Source organism: Neodiprion fabricii, chromosome 2 (genome assembly GCF_021155785.1).
Source record: "Neodiprion fabricii isolate iyNeoFabr1 chromosome 2, iyNeoFabr1.1, whole genome shotgun sequence".
Taxonomy (NCBI): Eukaryota; Metazoa; Arthropoda; class Insecta; order Hymenoptera; family Diprionidae; genus Neodiprion; species Neodiprion fabricii.
The window spans coordinates 25278120-25299894 of record NC_060240.1 but is presented as its reverse complement, the minus strand read 5'-3'; the positions used below and the strand labels follow the sequence as shown (position 1 = coordinate 25299894).

Here is a 21775-nt window from a genome sequence, read left to right as displayed (position 1 = left end):
GTTCCTGGCGAACGGTCGCGTTAGGAGGGATCGTTTACGACTCGGTTTCCTCGTTTTAATTGCTCGCATATTAAATTGGCCCGTCCATGCATGGATACGTGTCTGAGTTTACAAGTTGCATCCGTAACCGAATCTGAAAGCGATTATTTTTCTCAGTTTCAGCACTTTGGTCATCTTATCGGCCGTTTTCATCACCGTGCGAAATCAGGCGTTCGATCCATTCAACGAAAAAAATGGTGAGTAGACAAAAAGACAAACAAAGCAGACGAATTATTCCGCTTCTTTGCAGACATTGATTTTCAGATTTTTGTTCATTTTGTGTCCCATCAATTATTCATTTTCAATGTTACCTCTGGTTTCCAAGCGTTCTGGATATTTTCAGTGATTTTAAGATCGAATTGGCTTACAGAAAACTACAACAACTCACTCGATGTTAATGAAAATTGCTTGGTAATTTGACAATATGCGAAAGCACAGGATCGGGCAAAAGTTCGTAGAATGAAAACGAATGGACGTTCACCATAAAATTCACGACGATTTTCATGACTTCTGAAACTTTCCAAGTGATTTTCGATCGTTCCAGTTCTCTTTCTTGACTCGTTATCATTTCAAAGAATATTACATTCATCCAATATAATCTGATTGATAATTTGATAACCGATCAAGTTGACTTTCCTTAAGTGAAACGTGCAGTGACGCGTACGTTCAGACTGCGCTTTCAACAGACATTCGATCACGCTTCAGGAATGTTCTTCGTCATATTTCGTTGACGCTATTTAACTCTGCTCGCTGCAGCTGCGAACACGGATGAGGAATAATACGCAGAAGAGACGGGACAGAGAAGAAAATAAAGGGAAAAAGATAGGGACGAATGACTGATCGGACACGCCTATCTTAACGTTGGCCTTCGTCTATGGAACGATCGCTCGCAATAGTCGCTTAAGATCGTAATACCGATTTCGTCAGCTCCTCCGCAGTCACACATATAAATAGTCGTAATTTTCAGACTGACTGACAGTGTACCAACTGTACACCGTTCAGATATAGAACGACTGGAAACGAATGCCGGTACGCGAAGTAACTCTTGCGCCGAACGTTCATGCACTATTCTTTGTCGAACGGTGAACGCATCAGAATCGCGGTAGAATTTTTCGAAAAGCCAGTTTAATTTAAGCACTCTGAGAGAAATTTTAACTATTTTCATTTTTCACCACAATCGAAAAATATAGTTCTAGGTACAAAATGCGGTCAATGATCTCACCTGCGTGAGAAACACTCGTCACATCAATTTTTCTTTCGTCAGATCGTTCGGAAAGCTTGACCATTTTCACATTATTTACGGGATTGAACGATTGTCGAGAAACGAACTTTCAGAGGCTGGGAGATTTGAACATCATGGAAAGAAAATCGTGAAACGAGAACCGAGTCGCGCTGCAAATGCACATCTGGACGCGGTGTCTGGAATTCAAAGTCTCTCAGGAAGCGGAGCGATTTATGCAGTTTACGTTTAGATTTTTATTTTAGGCTTCTTATAAACTCCCCCCCTCTGTCAAACCAGTTCAGGAATTATGTCTACAGGGAAGCAGATTGTGAATACGTACAAGTTTGTTTTCGGATAACGTCATGTTTGTTTAATAGGTGCAGTCACCCTGACGGCTTACGTGCATTCGTCATAGTCCAGTAAAAATAGGCCTGAATTAAAAGTTTTCGGGATACGGCTGCATTTTTGTGTATGGAAATTTTCGACCCTCGCCAACTGAAATCTCAAGTCATTTTTGAACGCATAGACGGCGTTTTTGGGGAGCAGCAAAATTTTACGTTTCTTGCGTTTTCCTCAAAAACTGCTGTCGACGGATGAAAAATTACTTGACCACTGTGTAGAGCGGAAAATTCTGCATCGAATTATTTCCTCATATGTCGGAAACGGAATCGGATTAACAAATTACGGATTTAGAAGAAAGAGGTAGAAGATATATGGGATATTCCATTCCAAATCACTGAGCTTGGAATCGCTTAGTATTTTTTTTTTTTTTTTTTACTTTCGTATGATACATAGATGCCACTTTTGTTAGTATATGACTATACGTATAATAAAAACTACCTTTCGAACTATATTAATTTTTTTTGTACATTACTCAAGCTTTCTCAAAACCGACGTCGACTTAATGATTGGAAAATTTCACAAAGGTTATACAATTTAGAATGATAATTTTAAGACCGAAATAAGAAGGAAATTTCGGTTTTTAAAATTTTTATAAGCCGATTTAAATATTTCGTATCAATAATAACGTCTTAACTGGTCACGTTTTCGTTTTTGTAGCATATTATTATTATTCAATTTTAACAAATCTAATGAACAATAGTCACGATAAAATTCCATGATTCATTATGTCGAAATTCTTTAGATGAAATATTCAAATCCCGCTGTACAAATATGAAAAAATGGAATCTCACGGAATGCCGCATACTTATATTTCTTGACGCAACGTCTCAGTGACAGCCAGATATGGTTGTCTAATGAAACAAATGAACCTATTTGACAAGAAGAAATGGAAACTGCGAAGACTTGGGATTAATCATATACCATATCCGTGCTTTCGTCAGCCTTTGGTTTCCATATCTCTCGTCGGAAACGGTGACCTTTGATATAATTGCGGTTGATCTTAATTATTCTGCAGCTAGTCGCCGCGGTAACATAAAATTAAGTGTAGAAGAGTTAAAAGATTGCTCGTAGTTTTATTGTATCGTCAGTCACTGGTAAAAAGTATTATTCGTTCGATCAAAATAAGGAGCTATCACAGCGATATGTTACAATTTTCTTCCATTTTACTGTCAGAGCTGTCTAATCACTTTCTTACAATAAAACTGCAGAGCTATCTGACAAATTGCTGTCATTGTAGAAGCAACGTCGGCTCTCTTCGTACACAGTCGATCCAAAAACTTTGTCGAGAAATTTGTTTCAAGAAATTTGACTAAATTGTCACGATATTTAACAAAATCCCACGCAACTCGTACAAACAGAATCAAAATTCATTGTTATAATAATGTCACTTTATTTTATCCTCTTGGATCTGTTCCACAATGAGAGGAATTTTTAGTTCCGGTTACCGCTCAGTCCTTAACTATTTTCATTTTTTACCACAATCGAAAAATACAGTTCTAGGTACAAAATGAAAATTAGTTTTCTAGCTGTTACCGGAAAGTCTAGCAAAATTTAATGCTTGTGGAACAACAAATTGACGTTAAAGCCTTGTTTAACTAAAAAAGTAGAGTAAACCTCATAAACTGATTTTGCGTTGCAATAACCAAAAAAGGATCGACAATAGCGCAAAATATTTACGCGTACCTCGATTTTCTTAATTCCAACAATATTCAAACAGTTTTTTTTAACGATATTTGTTTTACTGAATTTTTCTAGTTACTGTAAAAAACGAAATTTTTGTCAATGCATAATTGTTTATATAGTAGTACTACTTAAGGGTACTCTCTGTGAATTTTTTTTCAGATTTTTTTAATTTCCTCGTATCGGAAATGGTTTTTTTTAAACCCGTATATAACGGAACATTAAAGTCGAGTAAAAAAAATATACGTAATATTGCGTGAATTCGATTTAGTATGTAAAAAAATCGTGCTCTTCAAATTTTGAATAACTACTTTCAGCTTTCAGTCGGTTGGCTTACTTTGTACTCACTCATTTCGACTCACGTTAAATTTAATTTCAATTTAAATCACAGAACATCTTTTCTTTACGACATTATTTTAATCCCTAGTTTTCGTTCAGCGACCTCAACATTGCATAAAATAGTCCCGCGATGGCTCATTTTATTCCCCATTCTTTTCGGAATCGCTCAAAGTATCTCAACTATGCACTTTTTGGTCCTTGAAATGCGGGAAAAAAAAACCACACATTTTTTTTGACGATTTTTGGGATACGAGTAACTTTCCTGAATTCCGTTGCAAAATCGCCCTGCGTCGTCAAAATTTGTGCCCCTTCGGTTCCTTTACTTAATGTAGGAAGAAAAAGGGTGAGCTTGCTCGGTCGGTAAAGGTAGAACTGCAGCATGATCTCCTTAGACAGACATCCTTGGGCCGCGAACCTCGTATCGGTCAGTTGTTCGCCCCGAAACTATTTGGAAAATTCTCATTCCGCAATTACAGGTCAAGTGGGGCTTAAGAGATTCTCCGACAGGGATTCTCAATCAACGGCCATGCCTCGTTGTCCTAATGCCAGAGGCGATTTGAGGGCGTTGTCCTCGAGGTTCCATTCCGCTGCCATTGCTGCAGGCTCGAGTTTGGCGAAGCGAGGCGAGGTGAGCAGTGTGTTCTCTTATCAGAGAGGCTGGGACGAATAGCTCCCGCAGGATAAGCGATAACGTTCATCCTCGTTTCTGCCCTCATTTGTATCCGCCCTTCCCGCGTCGCGTTTGCAACGTAAAAACAAATAAGCTAAAAGTAGAACCGAATCTTCCAAATCTCCCGATATTTAATACTCATTGAAACCACACTGAGGAAAATTGAGTAAAACAGGTGTCGTTAAAAGAACTGTTTGAATATTGTTGGAATTACGAAAAACGAGGTACGCGTAAACATTTTGCGCTATCGTCGATCCGTTTTTGGTAATTGCAACGCAAAATCAGCTTCTCAGATTTACTCTACTTTTTTAGTCAAATGAGGCTTCAACGTCAATTTATTGTTGCACAAGCAATGAACATGAGAAAGAATAGTGCCGGATACTAGACTTTCCGGCAACAGCTAGAAATCTAATTTCCATTTTCTACCTGGAACTGTATTTTTCGATTGTGGTAAAAAATGAAAATAGTTAAGGACTGAGCGGTAGCCTGAAATAAAAATTTCTCTCAGTGCATTCCGTGAAACGTTTATCCTCACTGCAAAATCAGTCGCTGGAACTTTCTGTTTTGATATATTATTTTTCGAGATATTTCAAACAATTTTCTTTCTCGACTTGTGGTCGTATTTTTCTTATGAAGACGTTGCTGGCTGGATTCAGCCGACAGTTTAAGTCTTCACAATCACCGTTTTAAGACTGTGTAATATTTCACACGCGTGTGTCTCGCGTGTGTAGAATATACGCGAGCACAGAACACGGGCCACTCGAAACGACGATGAAATTTCGTTGCCACCTTCGTCTGGGCCGCCGGAATGCGTGGAAACGGCCGCGTCATTCGGCTGATCCTCGACCGAGTCTAATCACTGAATTCTAGGGCCAGGGGCCCTCATCATTTCTTGCGTTTCACCTTCGTTATCTTCTTTTTCAACTTCTCGATTCGACGAACTCGTTCAGACTTACAGTAAAGATTGTCGCGATAGCTGATTGCGGATCAGGGGAAGAAAGGAAGAAATTAAACCAACAGGACGGGTCATGCGGAACCGCTAAAGTTTTTTACTGCCTTGGGCATCGTCGCGTTAAGGAAATTCTTGCGTTATTTAATGGGTTCGTAAGATAACTGTAATCTTATCACGCCGGAAAAATTATAGGTCTAGTCAATGAGCGAATATTGAAAAGTTGGCAAACTATTCCGGCGAATGCAGTTGAAAATCATAAAAAGTTACTATACAAAAATGCATCCCATGTACGTGATTAGAATAAGAAGACTGAAGCAGGAATTTATGACAATTCGTGTACCTGAAAAATTTCGGTAGAGCATCTCAAATAGAATATCTCAGGCAAATATGAGCTCTTAATATTGATATTTAGGTGTGCCTACTTAATTTTTTCCATCTTCCATTTAAATAAGACCCAAATAAAATTCGACAATTTTTGAATTATTTTTCTCGTAAACGGCTTGACTTATAAACTATCTAAATACAGATTATTATGGAAAATTTCACGCTTTATAAAAAAGTATTGAGATAGAATTTTTCTAACTCTAACCGATTAAGAGATATTTGCCTATAAACATTGAGTCGTCTCAAATACAATACAACAACAACATAAAAACTAAAGCCAATCTAACATAATCATGATTTAACCTGTAAGTTCTACGTTCTCAAATACCGAGGTTGACGGAAAAAATCGGGGTAAAAGAAAAATTGTTACTTAATGACTCGATCACAGCTTATGCAATATAATTTGAAAACGCGACAAAGATCCTCGCGGAAAGAAAACCTGCGTAAACATTTTTGTATTTAATTTACTCAATTAAACAAAAGATTGGAAGTTTGAATAATGATTTTTTCATATTAAGACTAATCTGAAGAATTTTTCACTATCCTTTTTACGTCCTTTAATCGATGTCATCTTCATCGAAGAAGCTCAATATATTTTTAGAAATCGTTAAAAAATCGAGCATTTCGCTGTTATTTTAAACATCGAAAAGTTAACTTTTCATAGAAGATAAAAGAAAAAAAAAACAAGGAAACAAATTAAAAAACTCAGATCGCTCGGGCACGGTGAAGAAACCAGGCAAAGGAATATCTGAATTAGATTAGTTTAGTCGTCTGCCTGCGGTTGTCAGTCGTCAGTCAGTCTCAACGAGGCGTTTTTGCGTTGCAAACAGCCGTCGAACGTAGCCTCCGTTCATCATTTTGTTGCCGAGAAAAAAATCTTGTCAGTAGCTGTCAGCGAAGGATGCTGCCTTACAAGTGTGTTACACAATTTGCAGGCTAGCGTTGATGAACGAGTTGGAACTTCCAAATTCACGCGTGTACTCCCGAGGCTCAAGAATTCGGTGGAAGTCGCTTAAACGATTTGAAAAGAGTCATTTCGTCCCTAAATACCACTGGTAGAAGTTTAAAAATAAACTTCCCTCGTATTGTTCAAGTACAATTTATAATTCAAGCAATCTCCAGAAAATTCATCTTCGTACACTTACAAAATCAGTGGAAGTGTTTAAAGATCGGCAAAATTTTAGATTTATTCGATGGAAAAAATGATCAGAAAACTATCGATATCCATCACGATTCTCGAGATTCTTTTTTCATTCAAAGAAATTTCTTGTTTTCACGAACTTTGTTCGGTTTATCTAAATCTCAGGAGCGTGTATTGCCTAAATCGATAGAATGCTTGAATGATTGGAAGAGTGGTGATTGTGGCTCGAGTAGTGTGTCAGATGTCGAAAACCGTATTTACGTATGGAAAGAATATTTACATGCGTTACTTTATAGTTTTTCAATAACAACAGCATCTGATCGATTCGAATTTTCACGCTAATCACCGAAAATCAATCCAACTCTTTGAGCAAATTGATAAATCTGTTTAAAATATGAAGACTTGCATTTCTAAAGTCTAAAAATTCCCGCGAGGTCTTCCGATATTGTTTGGACCTACGAATTCGTCTAACAAATTTCCCTAAAGCCTGGAATTTCTCCTTTTTGCGAAGGAGAATTTTTTCACGCAACAACCAACCATCGAAGAATCTCGACCGTTATCACGCGGAAAAAATCTGCAATGACCGTAAAAATTATTCGACCCGAGTAACGAAACGTATTTCGGAGGGTAAATACGACGCAAAAAATAATGGAGCTGTAGACTGTATCGCTCATTGTCAGATCGGTGGATTACATTTTTTCGATCAATGTATAACGTACGCGATACGTTGTTGTAGCCATGTGTTATAAAACATCGACAGAGATCACCGAGGGTCGGATAAATAAAAGAGATGAAATGAAGTAAAAGAACAAAAACGAATGCAATAAAAAATAAATAAATAAATTAAAAAAAAAATACTAAAAAAAAAAAAAAAACGGAAATGGAAGCGAATGTTATCGCGATTCCAATGACTCGGCTGATTATTGCCAGATTCAAGCTTTGAACAAGCTCCGGTGACCGGTTTCGATTTGAGAAGCGTCAACTTCGACCAATCCACCGTAACGAACTGTATTACCTACGCAATTCAGCATGAATGAACCCGGCCACAGGCGCTAAACTAATTTCAGGGTGTGCCATTGCGGACGCTAGACTGTGAATCCGGTTCCACCTCGGCGTCAAATAACAACTTGAACTTTAACAAATTTAATGCTTGTGATTCTCCTGAAATTTCAACTACAGCAAAATGAAGAGTCGCGCGGCAGAGCCGAAGACTTGAAAATCGCTGATGAGATACAACTTTTATCGATGTTTTACGCGTTCGGTTTCGAAGTATGGATATTCAAATTATCGCAAAGCTCGAACGGTGCTGTTTTAGCCGTATTTGCTTAGCCTCGAATAATGAAACGAGTTTTGGAAGGATGTTGGAAACAAGCCGGCGAACAGGTAGCGGAGATGATAATTAATTAGACTCCGACAGAGATACAGCTTTGAAAGTCTGCCTGAATTAATACAGGGGTTCTAGTTCTGGTCTGAAGTCGGCTGAATCACTCGAAAATGTATTCATGCCCGGCTTGCGTGTTTTCAAAAGCTTCGAGTCGACGCGTCACAATAGATGTACACACTGTGTACTGTTAGTAGAAAAGCAAACATTGTTGTTTGTTCCCAGTCAATTTGTGTGTTTTTTTTTTTTTTTTTTATAACAGATAACCGAATGGTGAAAATTGGAAATTGTGAAAAACGTCACTTTCGATAACGGAGATTTATTTTCAAGGTATTCAGATTGTTCTACTGTAAAATGCACGGTTTTTGAGAAATCAGATTCATTGCGGAGAAAAATACCCAGCGAAACATTTTAGTAAAATTTACAATTTCAATTTTTCATTGAGTTATATCTTCGAAAAAAAACTTTTGTTTGTCGTAGGTAGAATTTTTTTTCCTCCGTAATAAAGAAACCGACGAAAGTGTAATAAAACTCGTGATTCTCTTTACGGGGAAGAAACCTTTTACATGTACCTGTAAAGAAATTTTCTACAAAATTCGAATCTTCAATTTCACTTAAATTCTGTGTTTGACACAACATTCGTTTCTTTCATAAATATTTCAAAATTTTATAACTAAAAAGAAACCGATTTCCAAGTTCAATTTTTTACTTCAAGCACGAGTCTTGACGCGAACATCGATCAAAGTATGAATTTGGGTAATTTTTTTTTTTCTTTTTCTCGCGCGCGTTCCGCGGCCTGGAATAAAACCGAAACCCGTATAAATAAGAGCAAGAAAAAAACGTCTGCATGCAAATCTCGGTATCTGTATAATACGTCTCGTAAAATCGTTCGGCGGTTGGCGGTGGGGGGAGTGAAACTCCGTGAAAAAGAGAGACGTACGAGTGTAGAAACCAGCCGCAGACCGCCATGACTCCTTTACGAATAAAAGGTTTTATCTACAGCCGAGACTTATGGAGACAATCACGACTTTACGCGCACCCTGAATTTTAAGCAGCCCTCTCGCGTGTCATATTCGCGTAAGTGCGAGGCTGGTCTCTTCGGGGTCTCTTCGGAGAACGATGGAGGGGGTGGTCCGGGGCCACCACCCTGTAATGGCGCGATACCCACCCTCGTCCCATATCTTTCCCATGGGAATCGGCGCTTTTCGCAATCATCGGATTGTCTGTCTGTCTGTTCCTCTCCTCCTCCCCCACCTTCACCATCTTCCTACTATTTTCCTCCCACCCAAGGTTCTTCTACCAATTTTTCGTCTGTTCGATCCAACTCGCGTCATCGAGTCATCTTTCAAGCCTCAAGGTAAAGTCTCTGAGAAACTCCGGGACGCTGATGGGTCTGAATTGAACATCCAGAGAGAGGCCAATTTTCGTTCCATCAGGGGAGAGGTTGATAGATTTATCTGTAATGTCTGTGCTACAGCGGAAATAAGATATTCCACTCTGCTCAGGGAATGGATATGTAATATGTGTATGTAATATTGTGATGAGAATTAGTACAAATGATCTTTCATAAATAGACAGAAATGAAACTAATTATTCATCACGAAGGAAATTTTTCAATTGTATTTTAGGTTCCGCCTTGGAAAAGCAATATCTTAGGTATGTGAAAAATGCATATTTTGTTTAATCCTTCACTTTTTTTTAATGAAATTTTAATTAAACCCTATCACGTATTTTGTATGAGGGGGCAATTTCAATTGGTATCAATCAAGATCGGAAATCGAAATTTTGTATTCGATCCACAATTTTAAATATTCCAGTCCTAGTAAAAAATATAGCCTCATTCCTTTTGAGATTTCTTTTTTTTAACAACCCTTGCACGTGAAATATGAGTTGATTTCTCGGTTAATTTGCAATTTCAGAAGCGTCGGTTTTTTTTAAATTCGTACATGTCAGAAAAATCTTGTGAATTGTAACAAAACTTTTCAGCTGCTGGTAAAAATGGAGTTTTATTTATACCAGAAGATGAGTAATTTCGAATAATAATTACAAATATTTCCAAGTGGTAAATATTTGATGTCTCAATATATTCATTACTTCGTAGTTTCCAAAATTTTGCTCAGATCTGAGAAACCGCGTGCCTCGGAAATACGAAATTGAATTGCATCTCAGATGGGGGTAAGAAACAAGAAAAGAAAAATCTAATACCAAATGTAACAATCTAATGCACGGATATAAATTCGCCGTATCCCACACGGTCAGCTTTCGCAAGTTTTATTGGCTAGTTTCCAAAGGGAGTGTCAAGCAGCCTGGTAATTGTTGGGGAACTAAGCTCCGACCTAAACATGTAATTAGGCTTTGATTATGCCGTCAAGCTCGGACCGGCGGCCTGCCAGGCCCGATTTAATTAAAACTCGGATTCGTACGCAGGCGTTCGTCCCTCTCTCTGGTGGATCTTCGCATGCATGAGACTAACGTCGGGATCACCGGGCTGTTACTTAATTGTTCGTGGCAGACCCTGTAGCGTCGACTCTGCAACCCTCGAGGGATCTGATTTCTGGCGCTCTCGGTAACGAGGAGGCATCAAGTAGGCACCAGAAGCATCCCAGAGGGACAAACGGGCGTGTAAACGGTCCCGCGGGACACACCCTATGTTTTTTAACCCGTGAAAAATATTTCGCCTGTGTGTATAGTATGGTCTGAAAACTTTTTTGTTTTTTTCTTTTTTATATCCTTTGTTTCTCCTTTTACGGGAGGCGATATAGCCCGGGCAAAATTAGTTGCGTAAGAAATTGAAAAAGAAAGAGAAACTTGTCCGAGAACGAAACTTTTCAACCCTGAACCCCTGGATTTGCACGAAAGTTTATCCTTTTTAATACAACTAAACCAATTTCATTCAAGGATAATTTATCACGACTTAAACTACTTTGATGAAATTTCGTGCTGAGAGTTTGGGGAAAAAATTTCAAATCCGTTAGATAACTGATGCTCACAGTTTTGATTCTTCCGTTGGTTATTTACGTTTGCATGATTTACTGATCGCATGAAATTCAAGAGTGCGGTGAAAAAATGTCCAAGTGAGGGAAAATGTGTCCGAGTGAGTGGAAGAAATTCAATTCAAATGATTGCTACTCGAAACAATTTACAAATTTGTATTGAGAATAGAAATATAAAACCTAGTGCGTTACACAGTGCAAGGAAAACCGATATGCATTTGGTATTGACACCTTCTTTTTCCTGTCATTACTCAATGCAAGTTACATGGATTACAAAGAAAAAAAAATAAATATATTCATCTCCGAATGGGATTGATTTAAAATTCCAAAAAATCTACAGAGATTACTTCAAGTACCGCTAACTATAAAATGTGGAAGTAAACGTCTAAGCTAACTGAGAAAGTCTGGTGAATACTTCTTCAATTTTTAGATTCGAATATTTTCTTAAGACTTCCTTCATTAAAAGACTACAACAGTAGTCATAGAATGTTATTTTGAAAGAACTAATCGTCGCCATAACCACGAGTATTTACAAAAGAGCTGCCTCATGTGAAGATCAAAATTAACGACCATGCAAGAATCAGTTCTTCATGCACCTTGAGTCTATTTGAAACAAATATTTTCGAGTTGTCCATGAGATTGGTGTTCGAATGAACGTTCTTCTCGGATTGATTTCACTTTTGCAATGTTCAGAAAACAATCTTTACACTTATAATTGTTTCCAAGTACCACAAGTGGAGGTAGCCAAAAGGAAGAAAAAGACAAGAAGTAGGCATATAAAGCTCTGGAAGCTGCATTATTCCTGTTCCAACCATCGGATGTTGAAACTCTGGATGGAAAAGTAACTTTATGTAGTCAACCGGAAATGCGCTTCAGTTGCAGAATCGCGACACTTTTTCCTCGTTAATAAACGTGATGGATTTCGCAGAAACATGTAAGCAACAACTCGAATGACTTCAGAACTGTTGTGTCTGCACATGTCTTGGTTCTTCTCATTTCTGATGACCCTCGATCCATCTTCCGCCCTCTTGAATACAAGATTATCAGGTTGAATGATAGCTGGCCTGTTACATTTGTGGACTTGGACTACAGGGGACCAAAGATATGGTCCAAGAATTAATTACGCAGCTCCAGGCGATGCCTGACAGGTATAATACTAGCCAATTCAAACTGGTAATTCGATCCCAAGATCTGTTTACACCAAATACTTCTCTGCGTTGATGCAAAAAACAAAATTTATCAATAATATTTAGAACAATACTGCATCGTCGTTGTTAGCGACTTGCTAAAGTATTAGAAGAACGAAGAGTGAAGTTCTCATGTTTTTTAATACGTAAAAAATTTCTACACCGTGTTGAAAAAAGCTTTTGAAAGACACGGTAATGATTATATAACATTATTCTATACCTTTGCGTATAGTACAAGGTAGTCGAGAAAAAAAATTTAATCAGCTCGAGGGTCAAGATTCTTTTGGATCCAGTGCCAGAATTAAACGCGTGAACCCTTCGCGTAGTGAAAAAACCAATTGGACTGCGAATAATAACCCACAAAAAAAAAAGTCATAAAGTTTTAATAAAGTTGTAAATAATCTGAAATATATAGAAAAAAGTATGTAGAAGTGAAATATTGCTATTTTTCTAGAATCACGTCACCGAATCAAAAATGTCTTACTCAAAATTGAATTTCTCAAGGCTTTCTTCATCGATATGCGTTGCATAATATCTTTATTATTAGCCTTTGGATTGAAAATAAAATTACACAAGGCAAATTGTTGAGGAGGTTGGTGAAACAAAATCAATACTTTTACGCTCACTTCATTACGAAATAGTCGGACATTGAGGATTTATCAAATTCATACATCCGGAAGTTACGGAGATTATCTTAAAAATTGAAGAAAAAAACAAAATCATAAACCAGAGCTTGGATATCTTCTTTCCATTTTAAATCACTTCAAAAACAGTAAAAAACTTAATATGTATATTCCTTTGACTTCGTACGGTGATGGCTTATTTTGTTCCGAAGATTATTTTCTACAGTCCCACTAATTGTATTACACTCTCTTTCTTCTTCCTTTTCTCATGAAATCTTTTCATCATGATGCTTTCGAAAAAAGTTCAATTTTTCAAAGCTGTACTGACAACGACTTCGATTTAAAAAATAGCAATATCTCAACCATCGTCGAGTAAAAGGAACTAATCTACTAGACTTATAACTATGAGCTTGAATTGATTTGAAACGAAAAGTTCCCGTCCAAGCTTTTATTTGCAATTTCATTACTTTTTTTTTTGAATAAATTTTCTCCAAGCTTGTTAAGAACTAGTATTTTTTCAGAAAAAGGAGGGAAGGCTCTTCTTTTTTACGTAAATTGACTCACTCAGCCAACCGCGGCTCTTGGAATATGTAGCACCGTAAATAAACAGATGAGGATGAAATGGTCCACAAAATCGTAGGGGAATGATGATGGCACGAGATTGTTGTTACTGCGGTGTGGTCGCAGTCAAGCCAAGTAATGAGCGTGACCGTCTAATTGTAGGTGTGCTACGGGTTGGACTAAGTTTCCAGGCTCTCGTTAAAAGAAGTCACTAACCTTTCTGTAGCCTTCTCACCTTTCGTGTCGTCCCGACTTTTGCCTCATGCCCTAATTTTCGGTCAAAGTCTCCGGAGATACAAGTACGTGCAGATTCGCGTTGTTTCTTCAACGAACTTTAAGGCGGCTGAGCACCTTCAAGTTTGACTCATGCCTGGAGCTTTTCATGATTTGTTACTAGTCTGAATGGCTATTGCACAGATTGAAAGCGCGTGGATATTCCGCGGGGTGGAAAGATTTTACCCCGAATATCCCAATAAAAGGAAACTTTTTGAGCACAACGTGAAGTAAAAACTCGTTCACATCAATTTTTATAGTATTATTACAAAAAGTGAGTAGTTGTTTGTGTTTTGTTTGGTTTCCATGATTTCAAACCAATTTGCTCGACCAATTTCCGTAATTCCTTTACCATCGGAAAGTACATTTCCTCCAGAGAAATACAGGCTCTATTTTATTTCACTCACTTCTCAGTAATCGCACGGAAAAACTAATATACTTTTTACACGTTGACGCTTCGCTCGAGCTATAAAGAATATTTTGATGCCCTGTTGAAATCGCAATTACCATTGATAAGGGTTATTCAAGAAAACTTTTTATTACTTTGAATTATTAAAAAAATCAAAGATTTTCGACGCTTTTTGGATGATACCGCAAGATTTAAGAACAGTTTCAAAAAAGGCAAGAAGATTGGTAAATTATCTCGGTGTGGCAGAATTCACCCCTAACCTTACTAGCAATCATCAAGCTCTTAAAATCTTTGTAGACTTTTTTTTCAAAATGTGTAACAGTTGGAATTATTGCAAAATTTAGCTGCATTCAAAGAGAATCGCCCATATATTTCAAGTATATGTTTCACTATTGCGTTTCGTAATTCAGTTGAAAATTTTATGCTGTGTTTTCCGTACTAAATACCATCAACGAAACAATTCTTTTTCCGCTACTTTCGAAAATGGGAATTTCGAAATCTTTGAAGCGTGCATAAAGTGTCCCATTTCCAAACTGTGCGGTAAAACAGCGATGGTGCATGCGCCCAATTGAAGTGCTCGATCTTACACAGACGAGATTTATTTGGCGCAAGCGCAGTTCCACGTAACTCAATTTTACGCACCGTGTCATTGAGCGTAAGTTACATCACCGATGCTTCTCAAATCAATCTTTTCTTCATAGATGTTGCAAAAACAGCGTGTGTTTAAAGTGCCGATGGGCGCCTTTTCGTCTAACGTTGCAAATTTCACTCATCGAAAACCACCTACTTTCCACACTTGTAACACAATATACCATTATTTTTGTAGTTCGAGTTCAAATTCATTACGAAATTTGGGATTAGTATTTAGATTTGTATATTATGTGGCATATCCGTAAACTGAATGTTAAAAAACAAAAAAAAAAACAGATTATGGGCGAGCCGCATATTATATTTTTTCCGGCAAAAGATTAAAAGTCATTTTGACACCAGTTGAGATTCGAGCGTTGGCCCATGCAACAGCAGTCAGAACTGCCGTACAAAGACTTTATCAGGCAGTTCCGAAGTTGGCCATATAAAGTGACACCTTACGGATCGAAAACATGCATCGAAAAGTGTCTTTTTCATGCCTGTACCGGAAAAAAAGCATTTTATGTCGCATTATACTGAGCGGTGCTCAGACAACTATTTTGAACTTTCATATTAGTCGGAGTCACGTTTCAACAAACCTAAAACCCCTGCGATCTAAAACGAACTGCAGTGATTACGTTTCACGACACTTTTGCAGAATAAGAATTTCAGCGGAAAAATCAGGCATAAAAATATTGCAATAGCATAAAAAAAAAAAAGAATCGTCAATTCCTACACGGAATATCGACGGAAGTGAAAATCCTGCATTTTCCACAAACAATATCCAACATTGACGGAATGGGAGGGGGGCACATGCGATGAGCGAGGAGAATGATCGCCGGTGATATTTGGTCAAGATGGATCGTAATATATCCATAGATATAAGTCTGAAACATAGCGGGAACAAGCATCACAGCGGCAAACCCTGGGGTCCGATATGACATCTGCGTCTGCTCTAATAAAACCTCGGATCGAATAAAAACGGGATGGCGTTACCCACGGGATTCCCCCGGGCTGCACCCCGGAGGCACAGCATCCGCAAGCTCTCAGGCAGTCCGAAGAAGATAACCTCTCCAAGCTCAAGTTTATGATGCTGAGCGTGCAGATATGTCCCGCGACATACGTGTAACTTCCCTAAAACCAGAAATATCCTCCACTTGTAATTCTTCGTACAAGGATTATCTTATGCCCGATTAAACGTTTTTGCTATAAAAAAATATTGGCTGGAGACAAATGAAGGTATTTATTCGTCTGGAGGGAAATCAAAAAGAGTATTGCTTGCACGGTAATTCACATTAGGATTCAAATATGTAAACGGGTAATTTTCATCGGGTTTTCAGAATCCTTTTGCTCGAATTGAAGATTTTGATGGAAAGACACAGAATTCTAGATCGAAACTTTGATGCATTTCATGTGATCTTATTTTGCTGGGGACTTTAGAAGGCTTTAGTAAACTTCGTGGGATTGTTACGATCTTACAAATCATATAAATAGACTTCAGGTGTTCACAGAGTTTGATAGAATTCATGAATTTTCTGAACTTTTAAAGATTTTGTCAAATTTTCAACTGTATAAGATTTCAAGTGGTTCTTTACAGTTTTTCACATTCCAAGAACTTGAATGAGATTTGTTGCATCCTAACTCTCACGGATCTTGGAAAATTCTTTAACATTTCGAAAATTCCATTCCGTGAGTTGTCAATATATTTTACATCAAGTACAAGATTTCTTGAGGAAACGGAAAGATTTGATCGGATTTAATAGATTCCATTTACGAACTTACTGAAGTTTCCATTCGTTTGGTGAAAGAAAACCTACATTTCATTGCTACAATTATTTTATTTTATTAATCTTTCGGATTCTGCAAAATGAAACATTCGTATTCACACTTTTCGTTGCGTTGTAATGTAAATACGACTGCCAAACGAAATTAATTAAGACAATCGATATCTCGGAAAATAGTAACAAATCGATATTGCCGTTCGTAGGGTATCATATAGTGTGTATTTTCCACGAAAACAAACGAAATGTTCAGAAAAATCAAAAGAGGCCTTTTTCAGAAAAACGATTCTTTGTTTTTGTTTGTCTCTAGATTTCTCGCAATTTTGCAAAATTTTTGGATCTTGATATCTGATTCGAGGGACGGTGAGATTCTACGTATTCCAAAACAAAAATTTTTGGTAAAGCTCGAAAATTGCAAAATTGGTGGTTACTTTTCAGAAATTCTACGTTAAACACAGAAAAAAACTATACTTGACTCGTAATTTTTAAAAATCGTTATCGTGTGTGATAAATTTATTTGGCTAATAAAAAAATACACTTGTCTACATATTTTGGCTCAGGAAGAATATAATTCAATTACGAGCAATTATGGAATATGATCTCCACTGGCCTGCATGATTCGAGATGGATTCAACCTAGATCTATTTGCGTCACTTTCTTGCAAAGACAGTATATCTTACATTGTAATACTTAGAATAACTATAGTGTGAACTACGTGACATAAAATCCGCCATTGATCATACATAGTATTAAAGTTCGAAACCAATGTTTGGATGTTCGGCTGTTCGGATGTTCAGAAAGTGACGTCACCCAAAATTTTTTTTCTCGTGACGTCATCGATCTATAGTAATCGTCGACGACCAAAATCAGCTAGCCAAATTCCTCAGTCCGGAAACAACCGCGCAGTAGAGCGGACGGATGAGAATCGCGCTCAGCAAATTGCGAATACCGGGTTCTATACCTCCTGGATCCTGAGTTCTGAGTCCGCTTCCTGGTGCAACTTGACTTCCAAGACAGCTCCAGAGTTCGGATGGTACATTTTACTAATGTTCACGGTTGGGAAAATATTTTCAACGATGACTAAGACTGTTTAAGCGGCTGGTTCGCTATTTTGAACTCCTCCCTGTATCTTTCGGTAACACATTTAGTAGTGCTCGCGATATTTCAAAAACGGCATAACTTCAAATTTGAAACTGTTCTTGAACAATTTACTTTCTGCCACGGTCGGTTTTTCCGTTTTCAGCAAAATAGCAAAGACCTGAAGATGGAATTCGATTTATCGCATAAAAATATACGGCTATTTCATCCAGTCCACGAATAAAATATGACGAATGAACAGAAATAAGATTGCCGCAAAAAATACAAGCAATCCAACAATTTTCATTCAAAATTGAAACTCAATCAGTTCAGCCGTTATTGAGATATCCTGGGCACTGCGAAGGATGTCACCGAGAGCAATCGCTGACGATATTATCGATAACAATACTTTCTATAAATTAATTCAACTGTAAAAAAAAAACAAATTTCGAATCCACACAATCCACATGCTTTTACGTAAAGAGAAACCTGATCGAATTCAATAATCCTTCGTCGAGACATGAATTTTAAAAATTGAAGCCAATTTTTAAACCCGTAGGTACACTTTTCGAGGTGCAGAGAAAATTTTTACCGATCATTCCCGTTGATATCACGAGATCGAGAACTTCCGGTATCAGCTCCCTATCACGGGATAAGCCCGTTGCTCAGTCAAGGCGCTGAGAATTCTTTGTACCTCAAGTTTGCTTGTAGTTTCTTACAAACATGGAAGAATGTAGAACAGAAGCGCAACTTGGAAGGGTAAGACCAGTAAGAGGAAGTTACCGCTTAGGCGGATGTTTGCCCGAGAAGTCATGCCGAAGGTAGTACGCCTCGGGGAGTTCTTCCCCTTCCCCCTCCTCTTCTATCTTTTTCTCCACCCCCACCCCCTATCCCCTCAACTATGCCGCGATTTCTGTCGTTCTTCGAAGCTTTCTTCCTCGTTTTCCCCACAGCCCTTATTCCTCTCCCCTCTTTCTTCCGTGCCTACTCTTTTATTTCATTCTCATACCCCCCGGTAGCCGGCTGGCTTTCATCCGTGTCAGGAAATCCTCAGGGATCATCGCTTGGCCTCGCGCTCTCTCGCAAGCTTCCAGGAGTCACAGCCAGTCAGACTCAACCGTAACTTTGTCCCCGCGATTCTCTCCACCTACACGCCACATATATTCACCTGCATATTACCCACGGCTCTCTATACCTTCTTCGGCAGCCTCTGTTCAAGACCCTGTTTGACGACGCGGAAAAATACCTCAGCCAACTTCACCCGCCGATCCAAGAGCTCATTCACATTCTCCACATTTTAGACATCTCACCTTCGGCTTCCAGCTGTCGTTAGAAAACTCCGAATACTCCATAAGGCGCAGAAACGGCGGTTAAAGTTCTTGCGAATAATTTCTTCTCGCAATTTTCATTGACGTTCGTTTCATTCTTCGGAGAAATGAATTATACTCTCAGAAATGTTTATCGAAATGTATGTGTGAATAAAGGAGAGGGAAATAACGAATTGATACTTGTTGGAAGTTTTACGAGCATTGAGTCAATAATTCTGTGCATTCAACGAGATATAATATCCGTGTTTCGCATTGTGTCATGCATCCGCTTCTTCCGCGTGCAAATCAAACCGTCGAACCGGAGGTAAATTTCACGCGTGAGAAAGTGATCAAATTACATATCTCGTTAGAAGTTTTCGTTGAGCGAAAAGTTTTCCGAGCGTGTTCGACGCAGTGACTAGAAAACCGTCGTTCGTTGCATTCTTGGTGTATACGGATTAACAGCAGCTTGCAGAAACGCACGAATTTCATGGTCGGAAAATTATTGTTACCATATTTTCGACTGGCGAGTTCATTGAGCGGTAACATCCCCGTATTTAGTTTTGCACCCTTTTCACAGTTCGTGATTCTAATTGCTTGTACGAACAGAAACGAGCAGACGATGTTATTGTGAATTTTAAACTGAGATATATCGCCAATTCTACGCTACCCAGAATTTAGCCGGAAAATTGGAGAGTCTGGTGCTAAAGTATTCAATTAACTAAGTGGACCGGTGATGGTATTGATTGTAAATATAAAAAATTCATATTTCGAATGATGCTTCAAAATTTGACGAAGGTTAAAAACAAATTGCAAATTATTACATGTTGATGCATCTGGCGATGATTTTTTATCATAAAAGTTGTTTCAAAATACTTCAAAATTCTAATGAGATTTCTTCGAACTTCCATAAAAAAAAAATAATATAATCGTCATCTGCAAAGGATGCAGGGACAAACTTTCGATTTTTCTATAAATTTGACGTTATGTAGTCTGTACTGGTGTGTAAAAAATCTGTAAATTTAAGACATCTAGCTCCTTCATGTTGGGAGAAACACGTTAATCGATTTGTCAACTTTGAATGGATCCGATTTCAAATTCGAATTTTTATCGAATCTTAAACACAGGAGAACAACTATTTTGAATTAAATCTACGATATTTCAGAAATAAGTGTCAAATTTGAAATAAAAATTTGCGAATGTTGAAAAAGACAGTTTTTGTGAGAAAAAACGACATCTTCACATTTCTTGAGCATCTAGAATCAAACGAATATCATAATCGAATACACGAATCTTTTCTACTTCAAAAAGATTTTAGAAAATACTTTTTTCGCGCGGTAAGGCTACGCAAGAAATTCTAACGCGCAAATCAATCTGTTCAAAGTTAAAAAATTGATCAACGATTCGTTATGCTAAACCGTAGGAGCCAGATGTTTAAAAATTGCAGAATTTTACCATCTCAATACGTACTAGAAGATGTCAAAATCGCAGACGAATATGTAGATTTCGGTTCCGAATCGTTCGTCGATATATAATCGGTGTAGCCTTGCTTAACTTCTAGAATTCCGTTCCTTTCATACTGGTCGATGAAAAAAATGAACAACGTCGTAGAAAATCAGAAAAAGCTGTAAAAATGGGATTTCGAAACGATGTAATAATTTCTGTCAGTTTTCTGATAAAATCGGTTCTTTGGCAGCCTTTTACAGTTTTACATGCCTATAACGCGGGCGTATGACTGCGTGAAGCTGAACGGATGTCGGGGGTGGGAGTTGGACGCGATACATCAAACGAATTGGCTATCTTACGCGGTGCACATGTGTGTACGTTACGGTGAAGGCAGCCAGGTCCCGACTTCCCTAGATGACGGATCCGCCTTATCGGCAGACATTTGTTCCGTTCCTACAGGCTTTTCCCCGCAAGCGATTCCCGGGAAGCCGTTAGGGTAAAAAATATCACCCCCACTTTCTGTCTCAAAGATAATCGCGAACTTTGAATATATAAATAATTTTACCCGGTAACTATGTCGCAAAATGGGAGCCTGTAATTTTCACTGAAAATATTGCACCCGCGTCTTTCCGAATTTCACAAGAAATTCTCTATTTTCACATAGATATGATAGTTCGTATAAAACGGAAGTAGCTCAGGAGTATTCAAGGCATTAAATAAATGGGTACGGAGTTCATTTAATGTACTACTAAGTTCCCGTCCCCACTGAGAAAAATTTCATTTGTTACAGTAACTAGAAACATTGAGTAAAACAGGTATCGTTGAAAAAAACTGTTTGAATATTGTTGGAATTAGGAAAAACGAGGCACGCCTAACCATTTTGCGCTATCGTCGATCCTTTTTTGGTTATTGCAACGCAGAATCGGTTTGTTCGGTTTACTCTACTTTTTTTAGTTAAATAAGGCCTTAACGTCAATTTATTGTTGCACAAACATTAAATTTTCGAAGCAGTTGCAAGAAAATATAGCAACAGTGATCGTAATGAGAAAGAATAGTAACGGATACTAGACTTTCTGGTAACAGCTACAAAACTAATTTTCATATTGTACCTGGAACTATATTTTTCGAATGTGGTGAAAAGTGAAAATAGTTGAGGACTGAGCGGTAACCGGAACTAAAAATTTCTCTTAGCGCCTAAATATAACAGTGATGAAATGCCGAGACTGGGATCGATCTCGTCATTATCTTAGAAACGGAGCTTTCCAGTCGCTACATTTGTCC

General features: G+C 38.0%; 1 protein-coding gene across 1 annotated transcript in view; it reads left to right on the top strand.

Moving 5' to 3' along the window:
• LOC124175034 (collagen alpha-1(IX) chain) overlaps nucleotides 1–21775 on the top strand; it is a 149199-nt gene that overhangs the window by 21513 nt on the left and 105911 nt on the right. Inside the window, exon 2 of the mRNA XM_046554844.1 lies at nucleotides 157–236. Within this exon, the coding sequence (XP_046410800.1) occupies nucleotides 157–236 (80 nt within the window). The remainder of the gene's footprint in view (nucleotides 1–156; nucleotides 237–21775) is intronic.